At 33.0% G+C, this 22614-nt stretch overlaps 1 protein-coding gene across 2 annotated transcripts; it reads right to left on the bottom strand.

The window, feature by feature from the left end:
- Positions 1–3662: 3662 nt before the first annotated feature.
- Positions 3663–16795, bottom strand: LOC103502959 (nardilysin-like). Of its 2 annotated transcripts, XM_008467082.3 has the most exons (19): positions 16304–16795; positions 16090–16165; positions 15637–15683; positions 14445–14557; positions 13438–13511; positions 12944–13039; positions 12731–12850; positions 10544–10777; positions 10148–10296; positions 8812–8968; positions 8244–8396; positions 7662–8041; positions 7252–7401; positions 6980–7162; positions 6115–6318; positions 5890–5999; positions 5137–5290; positions 4250–4371; positions 3663–4151 (listed from the first exon to the last, which is right to left on the bottom strand). In XM_008467082.3, the coding sequence occupies exons 1-19, from the start codon at positions 16601–16603 to the stop codon at positions 3908–3910; spliced, it is 3066 nt and encodes a 1021-aa protein (XP_008465304.2). In that variant the 5' UTR covers positions 16604–16795; the 3' UTR covers positions 3663–3907. The 2 variants fall into 2 exon arrangements, with proteins under 2 accessions (XP_008465304.2, XP_050947565.1); XM_051091608.1 differs by lacking the exons at positions 15637–15683; positions 16090–16165; positions 16304–16795 and having other exon boundaries at positions 14458–14476.
- Between the last annotated feature and the right edge of the window lie 5819 nt (positions 16796–22614).

Below are 22614 nucleotides of genomic sequence, written 5' to 3'. Positions count from 1 at the left end.
AACTAAAATTTACAATATTAAATATAATATTGTTACGTTCTGAACTGAAATTTATTTATGTATACATTATTTGCCTTGTTGATAAGCAATATCTCTACCTCTAGCCTGTTATTTCATTCAATAATTAGTTATGCACATATTCAATATGACATCATAAATATTATCTACATTAGAAATATAGAATGTATACATTCTAATGCAGAGTATATTTTCAATATTATGAAGTATATAGGAACATATAAGTAAGGAAAATTTAGGAAAGTTTATAATTGAATGTATAATTTTAACAACATTACAATATAAAAAATTTAATTATAAATATAAAACATAATAAATGAAGAATAATCTAGTTCAATAAAGAAAACTTGCATCTCTTGCAGTTATGACCAACACGTCCACAACGGCCACATTTAACGCGTCTCTTAAAATTCATTCTTGAAGGAATTCTAATCATCTTAGTTCGACCAACAACAAGTTTTACATTAGAAAAACCCATCATTTATTGTGTGATTGATTGAAAAACTCATCGAAGTATACTGCAATTTTGGCCATCCTAACAAATATATTACAAATATATGAAACTATTACTATATGCTAAAATGTATGTATTATGGTAAATAATAAGGGGTATATATCTAAATAAATATACGACAATATTGTCCATCCAGACGAATGTATGTACTATGTTAATATGAAGGAAGTATATATTTACATAAACAGAGAAGATAAATAGCTACTGAAACGGAACTTATAAATCTAATCTAAACTAACCGAATATATGTGAAGGCGGATGGATTTCTCTAATAAGAAAACACCAGTGAAACTCTGAACATAGTGATCTATAATATAAAGTTTTCGGCGGTTGAGGATTTCCGGCGATGGAAGAAAGATCCGGCGATGTAATAAATTTCCGACAGAAAAAAATAGAATGATGGTTGAGGACTTTTCGGGGTGAAGAAATTAAATAGGAAAGAAATATACTGCGAAAGGTAAGCAAAAAATTGATGATGAATTTATATAGATGAGCCAACGAATGTATGTATTTTGTAAACGTGAGCAGAAGACGGAAAACGAAAAAATTGGAAAAATTAAATGAAGATATATATTTTTGGATAATATTTTCATATTAAAACATATATTATTGGATTATAAAAATAAATTGTATTTATACGAGGAAACGTTTTTTGATTTATTTAATTATTGCATATTAATTAAAAATACAATTAAGGAAATTATAATGTACACAATTATAATAACAATAATGTAATTAAGGAAATAAATAATTCTTAAATTCAGAAATGACATATATTTAATATTAATAATAAGGATAAAATAGTTCTAAAAAAAAGTGAATTCCTATTTATGTAAAAGTTTGATAATTTAGGATATTTCAAAAATTTTGTAGCCAAATTGTCTTTCCTCTAAATTTTTCAATTATTAATTTATATACATAACCCACCCTTTATACGAATTATTCAAATGCATCTGATAGCTATTTCTTTCTTTCTTGATTGTTTCCTCCATTGGAATTTGCAGTGTTTACAAGCGCCTAGGAAGGAAGAAGCTTAAATAGGGAGTGAAGAAAGGGAGAGAGTTACTAGCAGCGTCCAACTATATTGCAGACCCCCACCCCCCCCCCCCCCCCCCACCCCCGCTTTTTGTTATTTCCATAAACGAGCTAGAATTGCATTAAATTATACTTTTCTAAAAAAGTCATAAATAAAATAAAATAGAAAAGTTTGCTATAATTCGCTATATTTGAAAAAATGTGAAATGACGTGTATCATGGTCAATCATCAACGAAAATAAAGTTTTTTTATATTAATAAATAAATTAACTCATTTTGTTATATTTAAAAAGCATCTCATATGTTACCTGTCCTCCTAAATTTGTCCTTACATACCAAAAAAAAAAAATGATTTAGACAGAGATAAATGTCAACATCCCGAGTTGAGGTGATTCAACGTCTAGGACTTAACTTGTCAGTGTTTGGCTGTGTCTTGATTAACTATTTAAGCATTTTGATTAAATTAGACAAGTTATTGGACAACAACTCAGCATGACAAACTGTAATCACCCTCACTCTCTATGCAACGATACTTCAGATAGCAAAGTAAGTTGAGGTATGGTGCCTCATAAAATGCTACGGACACATCAAAACTACATAAGGTGATGGGTAAAGAAGTTAGGCGTTAGATGATGTGAAAAGCCTTAAAGGCAGCAAAGCAAAGGGTGGAGACGTTTAGGAGCCGACAAATGGTTTTGGATGAATAAGATGGCCAACAGTTATGCATGTATAGCTTTTACGAGTGTGACCAAGCGTCCAAGTAAGCAACTAAGAGTGTCGTCATATGATAACTTGTCACCACTTAGATCGAGATAAAATTAAATATCCAAAGTGTGTGACTATGACAAACACATGAGCATGTGGTGGTCAAGAATTCTAGAAAGTTGAATAATGTGCCGTATATTTTGTCTAGACCTACATCTATATGTAAATGGATGGAATAGTTTTCAAAGTTAGACACTCAAAATTTGAAAAAAAGTGGAAAAAAAAATCTTGAAAGAGACAATCAAGAAGAGGAAGAGATTTCGAGATTTAGAGCAGTAAGTAATTCTCAAAACTCAACCTCATAATCGATTAAGTCTTAGTGAGAAGAGACTTTGAATCCATGTTGCACTTGAGTCGGCGATTGCAACATTTATGAGAAAGGAAGAATTAGTGAAAATTGAGAAACAAGTATTGTCTCTAACAAAAAGAATAGTGTTTTGGATGTAAAGTTGTTGTAACTCACACTGAGTTCAGACGTCAAGAATCAGTCAGCTGAAAGAACGGATAAGTTTCCTTCTAATTGGTTTATGTATTAGCTTAAAGTAAGGGCTAAGATAATGTATGGGTTATGAGGCACTTAGCTAATTCTAAGACTTAAAATTCATTCTTAAATCGATCCTGAGTCTTATTATATTTGTTATTTAGCAAAAACGATCAAATAACAATATTAATAATGCTCTAACAAGTGAATTGAGAGGATTAAATTTAAAAGTTTGGGATATTTATAATTTTAGGGTTATTTTAGTAAACAACAATTTAAGAGATAACAATTAAGTATATAACAATATTTTTAAAATTTTGTAAATATAGCAAAATTTATCGATGATAAACCAATATTTATAACATTATCAATGTCGATAAATTTTGACAATGTAGTCATATTTACAAATTTTGTAAAAACGTTGCTATTCATGTTAATAATTTGAATCTAATTTACATATATGCAATTGTTCATATATTTAATAAGGATATTTTTTAAATATAATAAAATAAACTAAAATATTTACAACATATAACAAAATTGTAGTCTATCAATATCCATCAAATATAGAATTTGAAATTTTGCTATTGTTAAATTTACCGTTTTTTACAATCCTCCTATACAAGGATATAATTATTTACCGTTTTTTACAATCCTCCTATACAAGGATATAATTATCTCTCCAATCACTAAAAAGGAACTAAATTGCTAGTCTTATGTCTTAATAATATAATTTACAAAACTCAATTGAATAGAATTGTTTGATTTTCAAGCTGAAGACTTATCTTGAACAATCAAGAGCATCAACAATCAAATAATGTAAAGCAGCTCAAGCAGACCCTATCCAAATGTAATACATCGAAGAAATAATTAATAAAACTGTGTTAGAAGAAACTTTTGAGCATTATTTTTAATTATTAAAAAAAAAAAAGAACTCAAAATTTAAAAAAAAATTCAACTAAACAATGATCCACCTGTATCACCCTCTCTAGCTATAGTATTGTATATGTCCAAATTCTTATTATTTCCTCTTTAATTCATTTTCCCACCCTCTTCCAAGGAATCTATGTGTATTAATAAATCTAAATCCATTTTCAACAAAGGCTTGGGTAAAACATTGATGATGTCTTAAAAGCCTCGACATCTTTAATGGCTACTACCGATTTCACTGGCGTCTCGGCATCGATCATGTTTGTCTCACAACCCCATACTCGAATTGCAAGTCGACGGCATTTGGGCGACGATTCTTGCAAGTATGTTTTGTACCAATCTATAATGTCGTTCTTTTCGATGTTCTTCAATTTCCCCACTTCCTTCTGTGAGAAATCAAACGCATACCTGAACAGATATGAACACATTACATTTCGGTAACAATATGTATCTGTCATTTAAAAATTTGATGTGTGTGTTGGTCCTGGAAAGAAAATGAAGAGTACCTCTTATCGACAATCTGATCCCATAATCGATTGGTCTCGTGATAGAGTGATGGATCCTTCTCCAACAGCTTACCAATTAGTCCATTTTTATAATTCTCAAAAGAAGCTTCGTCAAGATCAAGCTGCCAAAAAAATCAGGTAAGTATATAAAAAACTATGATTAAATTAAAATTCTAGAAGTACTATTGCAAATAGAGAAGACTTGGTCTAAGAAATTAACTGGAATTGGTTATGGTGTGATTTGTGAAACGAAGACGTGAGATGCATCTTACTTATATTAATTTGTTTTTCCTTTATTATGCGGTTTATTTCTCCGTTCTAAATTTCTAATTCAATATAATGAAATGATAATGATGATCTAATCTCCAAGTAGATACCGGGCGGATCTTAGTTAACCACATCGGGAATGACTTTTCAATCCAGAGAAATTCCTCAACTTTTTATGACATAACATAAAATTAAGGTCACTAACTTTTCATGAGCAACCGAACTTTCATTAAAAATAAAAATAAAAGGATTCACAAAATAAAGCCCACAAAAGAGGAGCGCTCATAAGACCTAAAGAATAATTCAGAAAATAACTTTTGTCACCAAAGAAGCATGAAACCATCCCTTAAAAGATTATCGTTGCTCTCATCTCAATGACCTTATGAGATGGTACAAATTTCGGGCTCACCACAAAAGCCTTTCATTCTTTCTCACAAGATTAAAAGGCACACCAATGAGATTGATTGAATATATATCATTGGACAAAGCTGCTAAGTAAACTGTGTGAAAATGAGGGGGGCAGCTATGATACTAACTCCATTAAAATGATGAGGCAGATAATCATATGATATACTTTTATCTACTATTAGTGACAGCATGAGAAAGGAGCTTGCACTGACCAGTAATTCTTGCAAGCCAGTTATGAAGTTCTCAAATCTCTCTTGCAAAAAGATTGGACTGTACTCAGATGATTGAACAGAGAAACAAAAACCGTATATTCGGTATGTCACCCGTGGACTGCATTCGACAACATAACCAAGTTGCTCCTTTGTCCTGTAACATTCATTAGTAGAACAATTATCCTACGTCAGAACATTTCAATCAAAATTCCTATTATAAAATAATATTCCCTAAGGCTCACTCAATCTATACATCCTGCTCACACATAAGCTCCCCTTCCTCTCACACGCTTACGGACGTATACCTTAGTCGGCCTATCAAATTTCTTGCAAAAAGAAAGGAGAGAGAGTTCTGATCAGATAAGCGGGTGCTCAATACTAAGAGTTGTACCTCTCCCAGTTACAAAATCACATCTATGATCCCTCACTCCATTCATAAATTCGGGAGGAAAAAAACTCTCCTGAAAGGACAGAAACATTTTTCATAGGGGGCCAGGAGCACTAGATGCAATGGGGACAAGAAGAGGAAACTGAAACACTGGGTTAAACAAATAAAATATATGAACGGGTTCCCTTGAAAGCTGACTGAGTGACAAAAAGTATTTCCAATCTCAAGAAAGAAGTATGCAGAGAGCTCCAGGAGAAAAAAAACAAATAACATCACATCCCACAATAAGCCAAAGGGACTCATTGGAACTTCCAACACACACATATATAGCTTTCTATGTGAAAGACTCTCACTTAAGAAATCACCTTAGCTGATTGAAAAGTGGTTCATCGATAATTTCATCAAATAAATCTATCAAAGCCTTTTGTCTGATCGACTCCTCCATACCAACCTCCGGCTCAATTTGAAAATACAGCTGACCATGAAACAAAAAGTAAAAGCACATCAAGAGCAATGTTGACCTGTTGATCGCCAATGCAAATCAAAGTAAGACTTCATAGGACAAGGAAATAGGTTTCATTCATCATTACCTCCAGCACAGAATTTCTCTCCAATTTATTTTTTACACTGACGTCTCTAACAAGATTAGCCCCAGGAGGTAGACACATTACACGCTCATAATGCCTCATTCCAAGAGGAAGTGGTTGTACGGAGAAGTTGTCTTTAAATATGTTAGACAGGCTTATTGCTTCTTCTTCTAAGAAATTTCCATGGCAAAGTCCCTCAATGTAAAGCTACTCAAGATTGAGAAACAAAAATGTCAGTCGCAGAAAATAGGAGTAGCCAGATAGAACATTATAGAGAAATAAAATGACAATGAATAAACCTAAAATGCATGGATATGAATACGACACAGTGCCAGAGGGACATAGCAACTCTTTTAAAATCTAGGACACAAACATGGCAAAGATAAATTTATTAACCTATACATCATTTTAAAGCATATCATTTTTATCGAACATGCAAATTCAAAGTCAATGTGTTCGTGCATTAATATACTTAAAAACTTATTTTGAAGTATTTCATTCTAAAAATTCCTCATTTTTGTCATATATGTGTATTTAGCATACAATAAACTTAAAAATTGTTTGATGCATGTTTAACACATGTTCGACCTGCTGTGATTTTGTACAACCAGTGTCTAACGCATTTACTATACTAGCAGGTCTCCAATGCATGTCGAGGTGTCTAACATGTGACAGACACAAACACACTGGCCAAACATTACCCGAACTATTGAGCTTCTTAGGAATCAAAAATTCATTCTAGTTTCCACTACTAAATCACTAAATGTCATGGCAACTAGCCAATTATAAAACTGAGGACAAAAAATGAATTTTTAAAAAAATAGTGATATTCATTGTCAATATTTTTTCTTCTTTTTTCTTTTTCTACCTGGGATAGAACCTCAGGGATATGTGCCTTCAAATCGACAAAAGACAGGTCATTTAGGACATCACTTTTCTCATCTGCATCATAGAATCTTTCACACAGAACTTGTAATCTCAAGTATGATGAGTGGCTTCGAGGCTTCATATTTGTGTTTCTTAAATTCCTCTCCATCTTTTCTTTAATTACCTTCACAAAGTCTGTGTCAGCTTTTCACTGTAAAACTAAATACTAGTAAGTATCCCCCAAAAATCCAAGAAATAAATTATGCCATACACCTTAAAACGATCTTCAGAAGGCATAAATGTCTTGGCAGTTGCCAAAAGCTTGGACAAAAGATTAGGAAGCTTATCGTTGAAACCAAACACCTTCAGCTCCAGCTTGTCGCCAGAAATAGCCACCGAAGTTTCCAGTTTGGCAATGCTAGCCTGAAAAGGACGAAGATAAGCTCGCTCTCTCGTACATTTAATAAATACATAAATGCCGAAACTCTAGTCTTTCTATTTAATCAGAGTACTACTGTGGTGATTTCTGACATTCACCACAATGGTAATTAAAGTCTTGATAGAAACAAGCAGCCACATTTCAGGCTTGGCCCATAAATGGATGACAATCCCTCAGCCTCTCCTACAAAATAGCCAGGAATGTAGAAATATAAAATCGCCAAGTATAGACATAAGTGGTTAACCTGATATATAATCTCATTCAGCTTGTCCTTGAGGAGGTGAACAAATAACTCGGTCAAGAGACAATTTTTCACACTACTGTACCCCCCACTCAAATTAATACGAAAATATGTATTCGCCCGAGGAAGTTTGAAGGAATTGTCCAGCTTGTACCAGAACTTCATCAATGGTTCATCAAGTATGCATCTTGGAGAAGATTCGAGCAGAAGATCATTGCAAACTTTACTAGCACGGATGGAAAAATCACGAGGAATGAATTCATTCTTTGCAGGGAGATAAAGTGAAGCATCAATTTCCGGAGGGTCCCTCCAGAGATCCATCAAAGAGGGAGCAATATCATCCACAGAATAATGAGATCCAAACCAGGGTTCAATTTTGAAGTCTGCAAGAGAGAAAGAGAAATCAGTTTAATATTTGTATGATTAAATTTTTACTCAGAAATAGTAAGTGTCAAATATAATAAGGTGCAGATGGAACAGGCATATATCTTCAATGGGTGAACAACATCATAGTTCTTCCTTTCAATTTAGTTTCTTCTGAAGCGAAAATTACCTTGTAGAAATAAGAAAAGAAACCTGACATACCTTCCAATTTACTGAAAGATTTTGATACTATATCAACCCTCATGTTTTCAGGTGTAAAGAAACCAATAATATGCTTGACCAAATCTTCATCCCATATCTTGTGAACATATTCCCCATAAATAACATGTTCTGCTGGATAAAATGATAAATTCTCTGCACAAAAGAATTTAGAATAGTTAATGAGTGACTGGTGTTCGTAGGTAATAAAAATTAGTCAGGAATAACATTCACAAAACTCAACCATCCTTCAGTGATTGACCATCGTGTAGATAATTCCAAGTGAAAGGTGTGGTGTTAAATCACCATCAAACAACAAACTATTAAAATTCGAAATGCTACACATGCTGCTAACAACAAAAAATTTGCATGAATGTTAATCAACCCAATTTCTTCTCCTGCTTGACATTTTCTTATCCCGATGGGTAAGCTAACTATAAGCTAGTAATTGATATGAAATTGTCTCAAGTTACATGTGAATAAAATAATATTCTCAAATTTATAATAAAGAATATAATTTGATTATCCAAAATATAAGGATGCCAAATTTAGAGTTGACAACAAGAATAACCTGCAAGTTCTGCAGCATAGTCATCCTGAGGTTGCTCTTCGGCAAACCTAAATTCCATGTTTCCAATGTCCTGGAGTTCTCTAAAGATCCACTCTTGAGGAGAAATTTGTCGAAGCAACTTAAGGTATTGATAGACATAGCCAATAATCTCAAAGATCTGAAGAATGTTGTTCAAGGATTAGCAAGCCGCGACAAGCAAAAATTTTGTGTAAAACCCATAAATTTCTATTATTTTATTCAACAAACATTTTTTTTTGAAGCAACAACTTTCATTGAGAAAAAATGAAAGAATACAAGGGCATACAAAAAACCAGCCCACCAAAACACCACTACTAAAAAGAAGTGGGTCCAACTGAGTAAAATGTTACTGATGGAATAATTACAAAAGGAAAGAAAAAAAGTAACAGATTTTAGAGCGTATTATATATGAGTCCAACAAACATATTTCATTTCCAGGAAGGGAAGAAAAAAGTAGCAACAAAAGCAAGGAGGACAAGATGACCCATAACAGATCCACAGTCAACTTTTTTTCTTTAACTTCCTAAGAAGAGCAATGATATGAACCAAGATGTCTTTCTTGTTACCTCCAGGACCAATCACATGTTCAAGGGCCAAGAAACTGAATTCCCACATATAAATAGCAACGAAATCAATAAAAATGACTCAAGCAATAAAAACCAGTCAGAAGCTCTAAATTTTGTTTCAAATCATGCTACAAAATGAAATCAATTGAGCATTTTAAAAATTCACTAGTGGTATTTTATTTGCAAGCACACCTTATTTTGGTGTTTTTGTTCTGGACCCATATATGACTTATTTGGGATTTTAGTTTTATTGTCTATTTTTGAGTTAATGGACTTGTAGATATTTTTGGCTGAGCAGGATTGGATAGGTTTTGGGGTCTGAAGGAGAACACTGTACAATTAGTTTTTCCAAATGAAATCCTTTGGTAGATGATAGAGCTTCATCACTAATTTGCAATTCTTGAGTCAGGTAGCATACCAGAACATTCACGTAGGTCTAATCAACTTGTTTGTGGAGTATTCAAACTTGGAGGAGTGAGGAACCAATTCTCTTTATCTCTTGGCCTTCGATCAAAAGGTAATCCAAATCTAATTCTTCCCTTCAAATTAACGCCAAATTGATTTGGAGATTTTATACTTTATTATTAGGGTTCCACCAAAGAGTTCCTAATTCTCAAATTTCTAGGGTTTTCATAACAAGCAAGCTTAACACTTCAGAGCGTTTTCAAGATTAAAAAAATCATCTAATATGCTACCACAAGCAAATCTGCTATGGAGATTATCCTCCTCGATGTAAAAGTTAACATCAGTACCTTTTCTTTACCCGAGTCAGTCAGATATATTGACATTCCAAATACATAAGCCATAGAAGACCGACACATTCCATCATCCCCAACACCAGCAGATAAGGATGTTGCCCATCCTTTAGCTTTCAGAAAGAAATGCAAGCTTCCCTTGCCCTCTGGAAATTAAAGGCTATGTTATGAGGTTTAAATTGAAATAAAACATTAGAAATGATGTTTGGTGTGAACAATGAACTTGAGTATCAAGAAATGATGTTGGTGATTATTTTCAAAAAACAAAAACATCAATACCAGCAAATGTAAAATTTTTTCCCAACTGGGAACAAATGGAAATAGCATCTTTATAATGACATAGAAACACAGAAATTTTTGGACTTAATATTGAAGAAGTCGCAACAATCTCACCATGCCCAAGGAGATGGGCAATATAATCTTCAGGTTTCTTCAGATAGTTGTGTTGAAGACATGGCAAAGTCCATGCTAAGTCAAGGATGTGAACATCTTCAACAGCCTCTAGCTTGTAAAGCTTCCCAGATTGCCAGATTGGATCTTTTACTGTGAACATTGGCTTCACTTGAACACCTTTTTTAAGGTCAACAAACAATTCAAGAACCCAACTCTCAAGCATATCCAGCGGCTCTGAAATGCAATAATTCAGCACTGTGTTAGAAAACTAGCCAAGTAAAAGGTGTTATAAGATTGAAAATCTTATTATTTGTCCAAATAATCTTTACACTTCCTACAAAACTGGTCTTCACTCCCACTTCTCACTCCACTGTCTTTTTTTCTTTTTTCTTTTTCCTTTTTTGATATTCGTGAGTGTTCAAGCCAGCTTATATGCACCTCAACTATTCTTACAGATAACCCGCTTGACCCTACAACATTTTGGTGTCAAGAAAATTAATTAATTCTTTCGTAGGTGGCCACCATGAATTGAACCCATGACCTCTTATAGTTAGCTAATGAAACTACGTCTCCCTTTCTACCACTGGGGAACCATGATGGTTCACTCCTCTAGCATTTAAACATTATTTTTCTTTTCATTTTCTCAATAAATAACCACGGCCAAATCTAGGATAAGGAGCACAGCAAAAAGATGACATAAGGGTTGATGTCTCATTGATAATTAATAAAAGAGAATTGTTTCCCTTTCAAGAAAAAAGATGACATAAGGGTTTATCAGTTTTGAGATATAGGTTTAATATTTCCTTATGGGTAGTGGCCTCTACCTCTGAGCTGCTTTTTTAAACACTCTTGTCTATCCTACCATTTATCTTAATGAAAGAGTGGTTTCTTATGAAAATACATTTAAAAAAAAAAACAAAAAAATAATAATAATAATAAAACAAAAACAAAGCTTGCAACACTTTTTTCTTTTTCTTTTTCTTTACTTTCTTTAATGGCAGTGGGTGTTAACACCTGAACTCAACCGTCCCCGTCCCCGTCCCCTTCCACAAAACAACAAGATGGCCAACAGGCATAGAAATAACAACCATGCATCCCAACCCGTCAATAATAAACTGAATTAATAATTAAAGAAAAAGTGAAATGTTAAAAGTTGGAATTTTCTGGACTTAAAATAATTGTCTTTCACAAGTGAGGGTTGAGTTGAGAACTTTACTTCACCAAAATAAACTGTCAGATATTAACGGTTAGAGTGGGCTTGGCCCAAGGAAAGATTTGACCTAATTTGCTTTTCTTTTTTAGTACAAGCTTGTTGTCTAATAATTTTCTCTATTGTATTCTTTGTTAAAATGAGAAAATAATAAGCTTGTCAGATCGTGGCTTTTCTCCCGATATTCAGATTTCCACATAACTCGGTGTCTATTTTCGTTACCACTTTTAATAATAACTTCCATCATTGACGTTGTAGAATAATATATGTGTGTGCACTTGTGAATTAATAATTGAAGTGAAAGTGAAATGTATTAAAATTGGAATTTGCTGCACGTAAAATAGTTGACTTTCACAAGTGAGGGTTGAGTTGAGAACTCTACTTCACCAAAAGAAAGTATTGATAATAACTTCCATCGTGTAATTAATACCTAGCTGATATTATTAGCCGTGCTAATCTTGGTATGGAAGTTATGCATGAACGTAATGCTCACAACTTCCCTCTAGACCTAGTTGCTGTTGAAATTCCATCTATCAATGGATAAGACTTCTGTCTTAGTGTATACGAGTTCTTGAAAGTAAAGGAGCAATAACCAATTTCTTGTTTTCTCAAGAGGATTGGTATTGCTCCTTTTTTATTAATAAAATTTACATAACTTTTGTTTATAATTTCTACTTATATATAGGGTAGGGGGCGGATGTAGCCAAGTGGATCAAGGCAATGGATTGTGAATCCACCATGCGCGGGTTCAATTCCCGTCGTAGAATAATATGTGTGCGTGTGTGTAACTAGAAAGTAAGGTTTATATGTGTACATGAAAATCATACAACTAAAACACTGAAGGTTACTATTTGTATTTAGCCAAGGACACTGAACAATGAATTTGAAATTCCATTGTTGTCTCAAGAAAACATTGAGTGTGTGTGTGTGTGTGCGGATGAGTGGGGGTGGGGGTGGGGGTGGAGGGCGGACTTTACCTCCACCAATGACAGTCAGCTTCATTAGTCCACCATGGTAATAATCTCTGAACAGTTTCAATATTTGTTCTCGCAGATTTATACCCTTTTCCATTGCATCAACCAAGCTCTTCTTATTACCTTCCATTGCAAGAAAAGGAGAAATAAAAATGATATTTTCACATGACAAGATTGATCAACCAGAAAAAGAAATAAGGCAACAAGCAGGCTAACCCCAGAAGAATCTGTTAAAAGGATGACCAGGTACAGATGTATAACACTGAAGTTGCTGAAGTCGGCAAACATCATTTTGCAAAACCTGGTTGAATTCTATTTTTCATATGTTAAAAATACAGTTAGGCAGTAAGAACTTGTTAGGAGCATGATATAGTGTAAGAAACAAAGTGCTTGATAGTAAGACTGTTCTGGAGACAATTTTTTATCTCTGTACTTTTAAAATGAATAAGAGAATTTTGATCAAGTGGCTTGCAAAAGTTCAAAAATATTAACCACTTGAAATTAACTTTGGTTTCACTGAAAGATGATCTAACCAAAAAAATAATAATAACAATAATTAAAAAAAGAACTAAATGGAAACAAAAGAAAACAAAATTTAGGAAAAAGTTACACAAACATGGATCCGCATAATTTTTATTCTCATGGTAGAAAACCATTCTGAAAAAAAGCTTCCAAACAGTCCATTGTATTTCCAACAAGCAGGAACCCACCTGAATCAACAGCAAGTACCTCTCTTTCCATGGCTTCAATTTTCACTAAAGGTGAAATGAAAAACTGTGAAAACCTGATAAGAAAACAGATTAATTTAATCAACCAACCAGCTAGAAAAAAGGAATGCACTATGACTAAATATCAAATCTCGGATAATCAATTGCAACGGACACAATTTTCCTTGCAATCCACCATTTTCTTAATGTTCTAAATTTGCTATATTAAGATCTAGGAATAGATTAAAATATAGTAATGAACCTGGATTCTACTATTAGAGTTTAGACTAAATTGTGTTATCCAGGATATATTCCGGAAAATGAATGAGAGATTTTTTTCCTCTTATCACTAACAGATATATACTCAATAGGAAAAAAAAAAAAAAGGAACCCTGTAAAAGATAGTAGAGGGCAAAGGAAAAAAGAGATATTTTTATGCATTGGCTTTATTGTTCTTCACTTCTCAATTAAAGAAAGATGTTATGGTTAAAAAATAAAAAACCATCTATAAAACCAACCATGGTTTTTACAGAAAGAAAAAGATTATGACAAGGGATTTCTAAATAAACTTTTCAATTTTGCAGAGCATGCAGTTTGATACACTCTGGGGGCTGCTTCATGGACTTCAATTATATATAGGATTTTTCCAATATTTCATCTCTTTTTGAGATGAGAAACACATGTATTGGGGAGAAATAGAAAAAACTAACAAATAGGAAATGGACTTTTAGGTGGTCATTCCTGCATCAAGTGGCATAGGAGACTAAAGAGGGACTCGGCCAAAATGTGGAGAACAGAGGAATTTGAATCCACGGAACTGTCTGTATTTACCTAAAAGAAAATCAGCTCTACAACTTTTATAATATTTTGCAACCGTTCTTTTCATTTTTGGCCTAAACGGTTAAGGATATTCCAATCCTAGAGGGAGGATAGAGGAAAACAAAATGAAGTACCAGGATATACAGACATGTTATTTCTTTCATGAAGAAGCCGATAAGAACAATATTAACCTTTTCAAAGCACCTTTAAGAAACTCTGGTTTCACATCAAAGTGGTAACAGGTATGCTCTGCTTCTGTATATGCATTTGAAGAACCTCCGTGCTTGGATAAATAGCTATCATACTAGAAAAGCAAAAAAAAAAACTCAGATATCGAAGTAGTAAACTTTCATTCAAAACTATAACATGCAAATTTGAAATTATGCACAGTGGCTTCAATAATCATAAAATTTTTCTTGCAAATTATTTTTTTTCTTACAGCAACGAATTTCATTGAGTAAAGATGAAAGATTACGAGGGCTAACAGAACATCCTCAATAGACCTCCCACTAAAGGAAGGATTTCCAACTAAGAGAGATGTTTCCTAGCAAATATTTACAAAAAAGCTTCAAAACCAAAGCCCAAAGGGAGACCTGAAATCTCACCAAGGACCACACCTCACAAGGGTCCCATTCCTTCTCTCTAAAAACCCTATCATTCCTCTCCCCCCAAATATTCCACATAATTGCACACACCCCAGCAAGCCACATAAAACGGCAATTCTCTCTAGAAGATGGATGGAGAAGGAACTCCTCGATTGTGGCTAGCACGTCTCTCCGACCCACGATGAAAACACCGAACTCCTGCAAGAAAAAACTTCACACCATCCTTGTAAACTGCAGTCCCAGAAAAGGTGATTCATGTCCTCTTCTGCCTTCCTACACAAAATGCAACATAAAGGTCCCACAAGAGTAGTTCTTCCCCGAACCAGCCTACCACCAGTGTTCAAATGACCGAGCAATACTTGCCAAATAAAGAACCTAACCTTCTTAGGGATCTTAATCCTCCAAACAATATACAACACTGACAGCCCAAGAGGGGAAGGATCTAGTAACAATCTGAAAAAGGATTTACAAGAAAACCCCTTCGAAGGATTTGGATTCCAAATTCAACATCCCCTCTCTCCTTGTGTACCCCTCCAATAAAGAAAGCAAAGAGGCAACCTTTATCCTTTTCAATTGGACAAATTACGACAGAAACCAAAGGAAAAAGAAACGAAGTACAACCTTTTATTGAGTTTAATCGAGTGTTTGGACATTCAATCGTTTATTGAGTTTTTGGACATTCAGGTATTCATATGTTCAATTATTTATCCTTTATCGTTATTCATTCAAATGAAAAATAAATAAATAAAAATGCCTGTACTGTAACAATTTATACAACCTCATTTTCATCTGGATAATCAGTACTTCCCATGAAAAGCATGTGTTCTGCAGAACATGTAAGCACGTTATTTATAGGCAAATGATGTAGTTCAGTATCATTACCCACATCAAGAATTATAAAACAATGCAGTATTAACATTTTTTAGTAAAACAATGCAACAACCGGATATTAAAAGTGGCTAATCGTAAATGCTTTGAAAACTTGAAATGGTGAATGCATTCAAAACTTATGAAATCAACAAGCGTAATTTACAAAACTTCACATAAAGAAACAAATGACTTGAAGCCTGCTACAGATAAGTAACAAAAATGCTCCCGCAGAACAATATCCACAACCTGCGGTATCTGAGGAAACCTCAACATTTATACAGCTCAAATTTGAAAGAGTTGATAAATTTCCGTCTCTGCCAGGAAAAGTTCCAATGAAGTGTCCATGGACAAATGAACTAACCTAGAAAATGAGCAAGTCCCTGCGCTTCAAAAGGATCAGATAAGCTGCCTATTTCTACACACATAGCAGCTGCAGCCTGTAATCTCAAAACAGCCAAGAAAAGAAGTTAATGTAGGAATTAAAAATCCCAGTCAGAGAATTCGATCAAGTAACTTGCTCACTGATATCGTGTTCACCAAAGATAACCCACACATTATATGACAAAATCGCTAACCTTCTTAGTCTGAACAGCAGACTTTTCTTCATTGTCAGTACCATTACCTTCCTCCTCCTCTCCTCCTTCCTCTTCATCTTCTTCGTCGCCATCTTCCTCATCTCCCTCGCTATCCTCGCTTTCGTCTTCTTCATCCTCATCTAAAGAAGGGTTGGGGCATCCATCGGGATAAATCTCAGGATCGTGAACGAGCAAGGCAGATAAGCCATTATCCAGCTGAAGAAACCTGTAAAGCCTTCTGTCATTGGGTGACTTCACCACTAAATCGTCTGAGGAGAAAGTGATGCGACTTGTGGCCATGGATGAATCCGCTCGAGCTCAAAGCTATGGAAATGGAGGATTGAAGAAGCTATAAAGAGAAGAGAAAAGGTTCTGCTTGGTCAGTGGGTTTGTGCATTGGCTTTTTCGCTGCTTGCAAGTAGAAACCAGTTCTATTGAATGGAACGACGTGTCGGCTTCTTTTTCTCGTGGCGGACAGTGAGAATGTCCTCAATGTTTCTATTTTTATTTCTAATTAAAATTGGGACTATAAAGTTCTTGGTGGCCATTATAAATATTACGATCATTTATGAATCTTTTCAAAAAAAAAAAAAAAAACAGCAAATATTTATATTGTATAGGACAATTTCGAAAATGGAAAAAGTCTAAAGTTCACCGGGTAGAAAACCAAAAACGTAATATATTTGGTAACGCAATACATGAGGACTTTTTAGATTTGAAATTCAAAATTTGATCGTTTAGATTTCTATTTTTTTTTTAATTTTGGTATAAACAATTTTAATTTTTTCAAGATTCTTTATATACTAATAAAGAATAAAGACGGTTTTTTTCAAGATTTTTTATACCATCCGTTTAAAAAAAGAAAATAAAAAAATGATATAATCAGTTAATGAAAAAAAAAAAAGAAATAGGAAGAAAGACATGTCTAAAAGAGAAAAACAAGAATGACGATAAAAAGAAATATATTTAGTTACCCAAGTTTAAAAAAAATGAAAGAAATCGCATGAATAATATAGAAGAAAATGATGGGAGAGCAAATCTGGAATATTTAAAAAATGACTAAATTTAAGGCTCTATTACACGATCGGTAAATATTTCAGTAGTTTGTTATATTTTAAAAAAATTCTCGTTATTTATAACATCATTTGTGTAATTTATTTTTCTATATGGATTTAAAGATTACTCTAAATTTGAAAGTTATATCGTAGAGTTGATTCCATAAACATGGATGAAAAACTAAAGACAAAGTCGAGGAAATGGAGAATGTCCCAAGAGAAAATGAAATGGAGAAAAGTAGAGATTGAGAGGGTATGCAAATTCATCCCACGCATGTTGGGGAGAAAGTAAAGCGTACGAAAAAGGATGTGGTAGACGATGAATAATTCATGGGAGCGATGGATAGGATGAAGACAAAGTCTATATCATCAATTTAACTATGTTACACCGTTGAATAATTGAATTAGTAACTAACTATTAAATATGATTAAAGAAACCAATTACATTAAGGTTGTGATAGGTTAGGGGACAAAATGAGAATGCACATATAAATTGGTGTGACCACTAATGTCTAAAGACTAATTTAATAAACAACATCGTAGATTATATCATCAATAACTCTTAAGTTGAGACAAGACGTGTTATCTTTCAACCTTGAATCACATGCCAAGAGTTAATAATTTTTAGGAGTTAAAATAAACAGTTAGAACAATACATGTAGTGGTTGTTGTAATATGTTTGATGCATAAGATTTGAATCTCTAACCTTAACATATAACTCAATATGTCTGCTCTGAAATTGAAATACAATTTTTTAAAAGGGTTGTGGAGATTTTTAAATTTTCACATATCCTTTGGTACTTTAGTTCTTACCGTTTCAACTTTTTTTTCATTATTGTCAGAAAAAATATACTTTTATTCTATAGGTTTTGGTACAGTTTCATTCTTTATCATTAAATTTCAAAACGTTGCACTTTTAGTCTTTTGTTTATAAAATTTATTTTTATTTCAACTTAATTTTTCAAAATGTTACAAGTGTACCTTAGTTAATATGTTTGAGGCGCCTTATCTTAAATTTGTTCACAATTTTCGAAATTTTGTCTTAAAACTTTGGTTTTTTATTTAATACTCACTATTAGCTTGTAGTACATATGTATAATAATTAATTTAAAATAGTTGTAATATTATAAGCATGGAGTAGCTACCTTTTTTTAAATCAACCAATATAAGTTAATACAAAATACTAAAAGTGAGTATTTAGTTAAAAGTGTAAATTACAAAGCTTTCGTATTATATTAAAACAAAATTTAAATCTCAAAAGCAAAAATACAACGTTACGAAATCTACATATTAAAACAAAGTCAAATTCAAAACTTAGAATTAAACATTTTAAAACTCGTGAATTCAATGAAAATGATATAAAATTATAGCAACCATATATGTTTTTTTTTTCTCTCTTTGTTTTACCTTAAAATTTAATGGTTAGAACATAAATTTTCACATTTACACTATAATGTATTATCGACCCCAAAAAGTCATATATTCAACTTTCTAATGCAATGGTTGTAATTTAACTATTTTCCTTAAATAATAAATAAATAATCATTTTAGACTATTTAAAATATAGTAAAATAAACTAAAATATTTATAAAAATAACAAAATATCATCATTTATCTATGATGGATCTCGACAGACCAAGATAAACTATTTTATATGTCTAACAGATATATGGTAGTTTGTCAAACTCTCTTCCTCCAAACGTGGATGGAGGCTCCCTTTCCTATAAAGTAGAGTCGAGCTGCTTCGTTTTCTCTCTCCTCTTCTTCAAGCAACTTCCTTAATGACAAACCCCATTTCAAGCAAAATCAGACATGAAGTCCAATAATCCACTTTATGGAGAACTTCAAGGAGGGAAAAATGCTCTTTAGCTTTTATCATAATTAATAGTGAGCATCATCTAATTAGGCGAACTCTTAAGATTGAATAACCTAACCTACTACACGGTAAATCGTGGTTATTTAATCCACTGCAAAAATATTAGAATGACTCTAAGACAAAAAGAAAGACAAACTCCACTATAAGGTTTTTCCTCATAAACTAAGCAGAAAGGGAGGAAACCTAGTCTCTTCCAATTTCAGGAACTAAATCTAGTCTTCTGGTGTCACAGATCATGGAACGAAACCTAAACAAGACTATGCACATATGTAGTGATTTCCCCCTCGATTCTTGATGTAGTTGCAATACTTGTTTATACCTTTCGTGGTTAGAGCCTGTGCATGTCCAATGGTTAGGTTGATTAAATTTTTGAACCCCAAATCACCCACTTATTAAGGAAAATCCAAAATTTTTGACTTTTAGCTCTCGAAAGAAAGCAAGAGATAAACATAAGATATAACTCCTCCTTTTGTATGTAGAAGGAGGAGTGAGACAGATGCTTCTTGCTCTGACAGGTCTACCAAATGATCAAAATATATCATAATGTTAAACTTGAAGCGGGCAATGCACTCGTCTCAGTCCTTCTAAGTCTCTTTCTTTTTTCCCCCCTGTTTGATAACACTCCAGATTCGGTAACACCTTAGTTTTTCTTAAATATGAATGAAAACAAGAAAGCCTAGGATTCCTTTTCACCTTTGGTAAAAGAATATGCTCTTTCATAAGGCGGCTAGGTTTGATAGGTAACTTTAATAGAAAGGAACAAAGGGTTGGTTCTGGTAGGTTATATCTTTATGAAGGAATGAATTGAATAAGTTTGGGAAATAGACAAAACTAGCACCTTTTTTGTTTTATATTTAAAAAGTAGCACAGTTTTAGAAAACTTGTAATTTTTTTTGGTCAATCTCGATCGAGATCGATCCTGAGATTCTTCCCAAATTTAAAAAGCTTTTTTAAGGATATTTCTCGATCACTCTCGACCAAGTGCGTCATCGAGAGAGTGTATTTTTCATTAAAAATTTGAAATTGACAAGGTTAACTCTTCTTAGGGCAAATTTACCACAAGAGTCCCCGAGTTGAAAACACACTCTCTTAGTGACATCTCGAGGCATTTAGGTTAACTATTCCTGGGCCACCGAGCTAAAAAATTTAAGCCATTATGTCAATGATCCTGGTCCAAAGTTGCCTAGAGATGACCTCAAGTTAAAAAACATAAGCATTATATAGTATGATCTTCTGCTAAGGTTGCCCTAAGATGCACTGAGCTGAAAATTTTAAGCAATTATATCAATGATATTGGGCCAAAGTTGCCCTAAGATGCCTTTGAGCTAAAAAAAATAAGCATTATGTAGTATGATCTTGGGCTAAGGTTGCCCAAGATGCACCGACCTGAAAAATTTAAGCAATTATGTCAATGATCCTGGACCAAAGTTGTCTTGAGATGGTCCTAAGCTAAAAAAACATAAGCATTATATAGTATGATCTCATGCTAAAAACTAGCACTCAAAAAATTTTTAGTCATTTTTAGGAAAATATCTTCGCCATAAATTAAAGAATATGATCAACATGAAAGCTCCTCCATCACTTTTTTGGGGGTTAGTCATTCTTAGTCAATATGTAGAATAAAATTATTCAACCTTTTCTTCAGCAAGCTGAGTTTAACCTCATGGCTTCTTTCTACAATAATAGACTTGATTCTTTATGTTTCATCGGATGAAAAGATTTGAAAGCTTTTTTGTGTGTTGAACGATGGTCAATTGGATCATAAAGGTTGTTGGTAGACTTGTTTGATAGACACACCATAAAAACTTCATTAAAGCTAATACAAATATAATGTCAATTAGTTTAAAGTTCAATTTTTAGTCATAGAAGAAAGGATATTATGAAATTTCTTGAACAATCCCCATTTCTTTGAGGTTGTTCTTGTTGATGCTCTCAAAGAACAAAAGTTCGTGAGCAAAATTATTCTAACATCCAAAGCCTCTTGTTAGGTTGTTTGGCTTGTTTGTCTTTAATTTCAAATTTTTAATAACAACATACTATCTCGATGACGCACTAGACCAAGAGAGATCGAGAAATTTCCTTCGAAGATGTTTTTTAAATTCGAGAAAAATCTTGGGCTCGATCTCAACCAAGATTGACCCTAAGAAAAACAACATTATGAATTTTCTAAAATTGTGCTACTTTTGAAATATAAAACAAAAAATGTGCTATTTCTCAAAATTTCCCAATAAGTTCACATGTCGAAGTTCAAGCTCAATGTCAAATCTCCTATAAGCCCCTAGCTAGATTACTTTAAAAATTTCCTTTTTGTATGTGCTTACCAGAACAGTAAAGTTATCTAACCAATTTGTCTCGTGACCTCATCCTTTCTCTCCCGATATCAGATGGGGGTTCCCCTTCCTCATGAAAGGAACTACGAATTTTTATTCATGGTCTATTACATATAATTTGTGATATTTGTTATACTTGTCAATAGTTTCAAAAGTTTGGTCATTTAAAATAGGTTAAATCATAACAAAAGTTCATGAACTTTGTACTTTGTGTAAAAAATACTCTTAAACTTTGAAATTTTTTAAAAATGTCCTCTAACTTCTAAAAATGGTTTAAAAAATACTTTATCGTTATTTTTGAGTGGAAACCATTAAAAGTTATGTTTAAAAAATACCCCAAACTGTTGAAAAGTTTCATAAATATCTTTGAATATAAAAAATAAAAATAAAAAACACTCATATTGATCCAAACTTTACACCAATTTTTTCACCAAACAAAATAAAATTTTTAAGTTAGAACATAATATCCTACAAAGTCTCATAAATTTCTAAAATAAAAATTCATTCTTGAAACATACTAAAATAATAACTATCCAAATAAAAAAAATGTATGTAACACCCTAGACTTAGCAATATCATCCTTACTTGTCTTAAAGAGTTATAGAGTGAAAGTTGTTCCTATAAACCAACACGAGTTCTTTCAACATGCTTTGTTTTCACTTACATGCATCATAGAAAAATTTCCAAAAGGTCACCCAACATAGGATTATTGGAATTGTTCCAATCTAAGCTAACTTTGGAGTCCCTATGATCAAGCCACCAAAAATGAAGATGCACCTTGTTGGTTAGATATTAACTTTCTAATTCTTTTTAAGTTTTTCTTAACCATACTTTGATGTCCCCATGATCCCTCTCATTCTGGTGTGATATCAGTTCATTCATGTTCCTCTTTTAAACTTAGGGCGTTATAATTTATTTGATTATTAGCACACACTAAAATTTTGAAAATAACCTTAGACTTTCAAGGGTCGTTTGGGGAAAGGGTTGGGTTATGGAAGGGTTAGAGTTATGATAAAACTAGTGTTATGATAAACCTAGTTTTATCACATC

This window comes from Cucumis melo, chromosome 11 (genome assembly GCF_025177605.1).
Source record: "Cucumis melo cultivar AY chromosome 11, USDA_Cmelo_AY_1.0, whole genome shotgun sequence".
NCBI classification, from domain to species: domain Eukaryota; kingdom Viridiplantae; phylum Streptophyta; class Magnoliopsida; order Cucurbitales; family Cucurbitaceae; genus Cucumis; species Cucumis melo.
The sequence above is the reverse complement of the archived record's forward strand: the minus strand, read 5'-3'. Positions and strand labels throughout refer to the sequence as shown.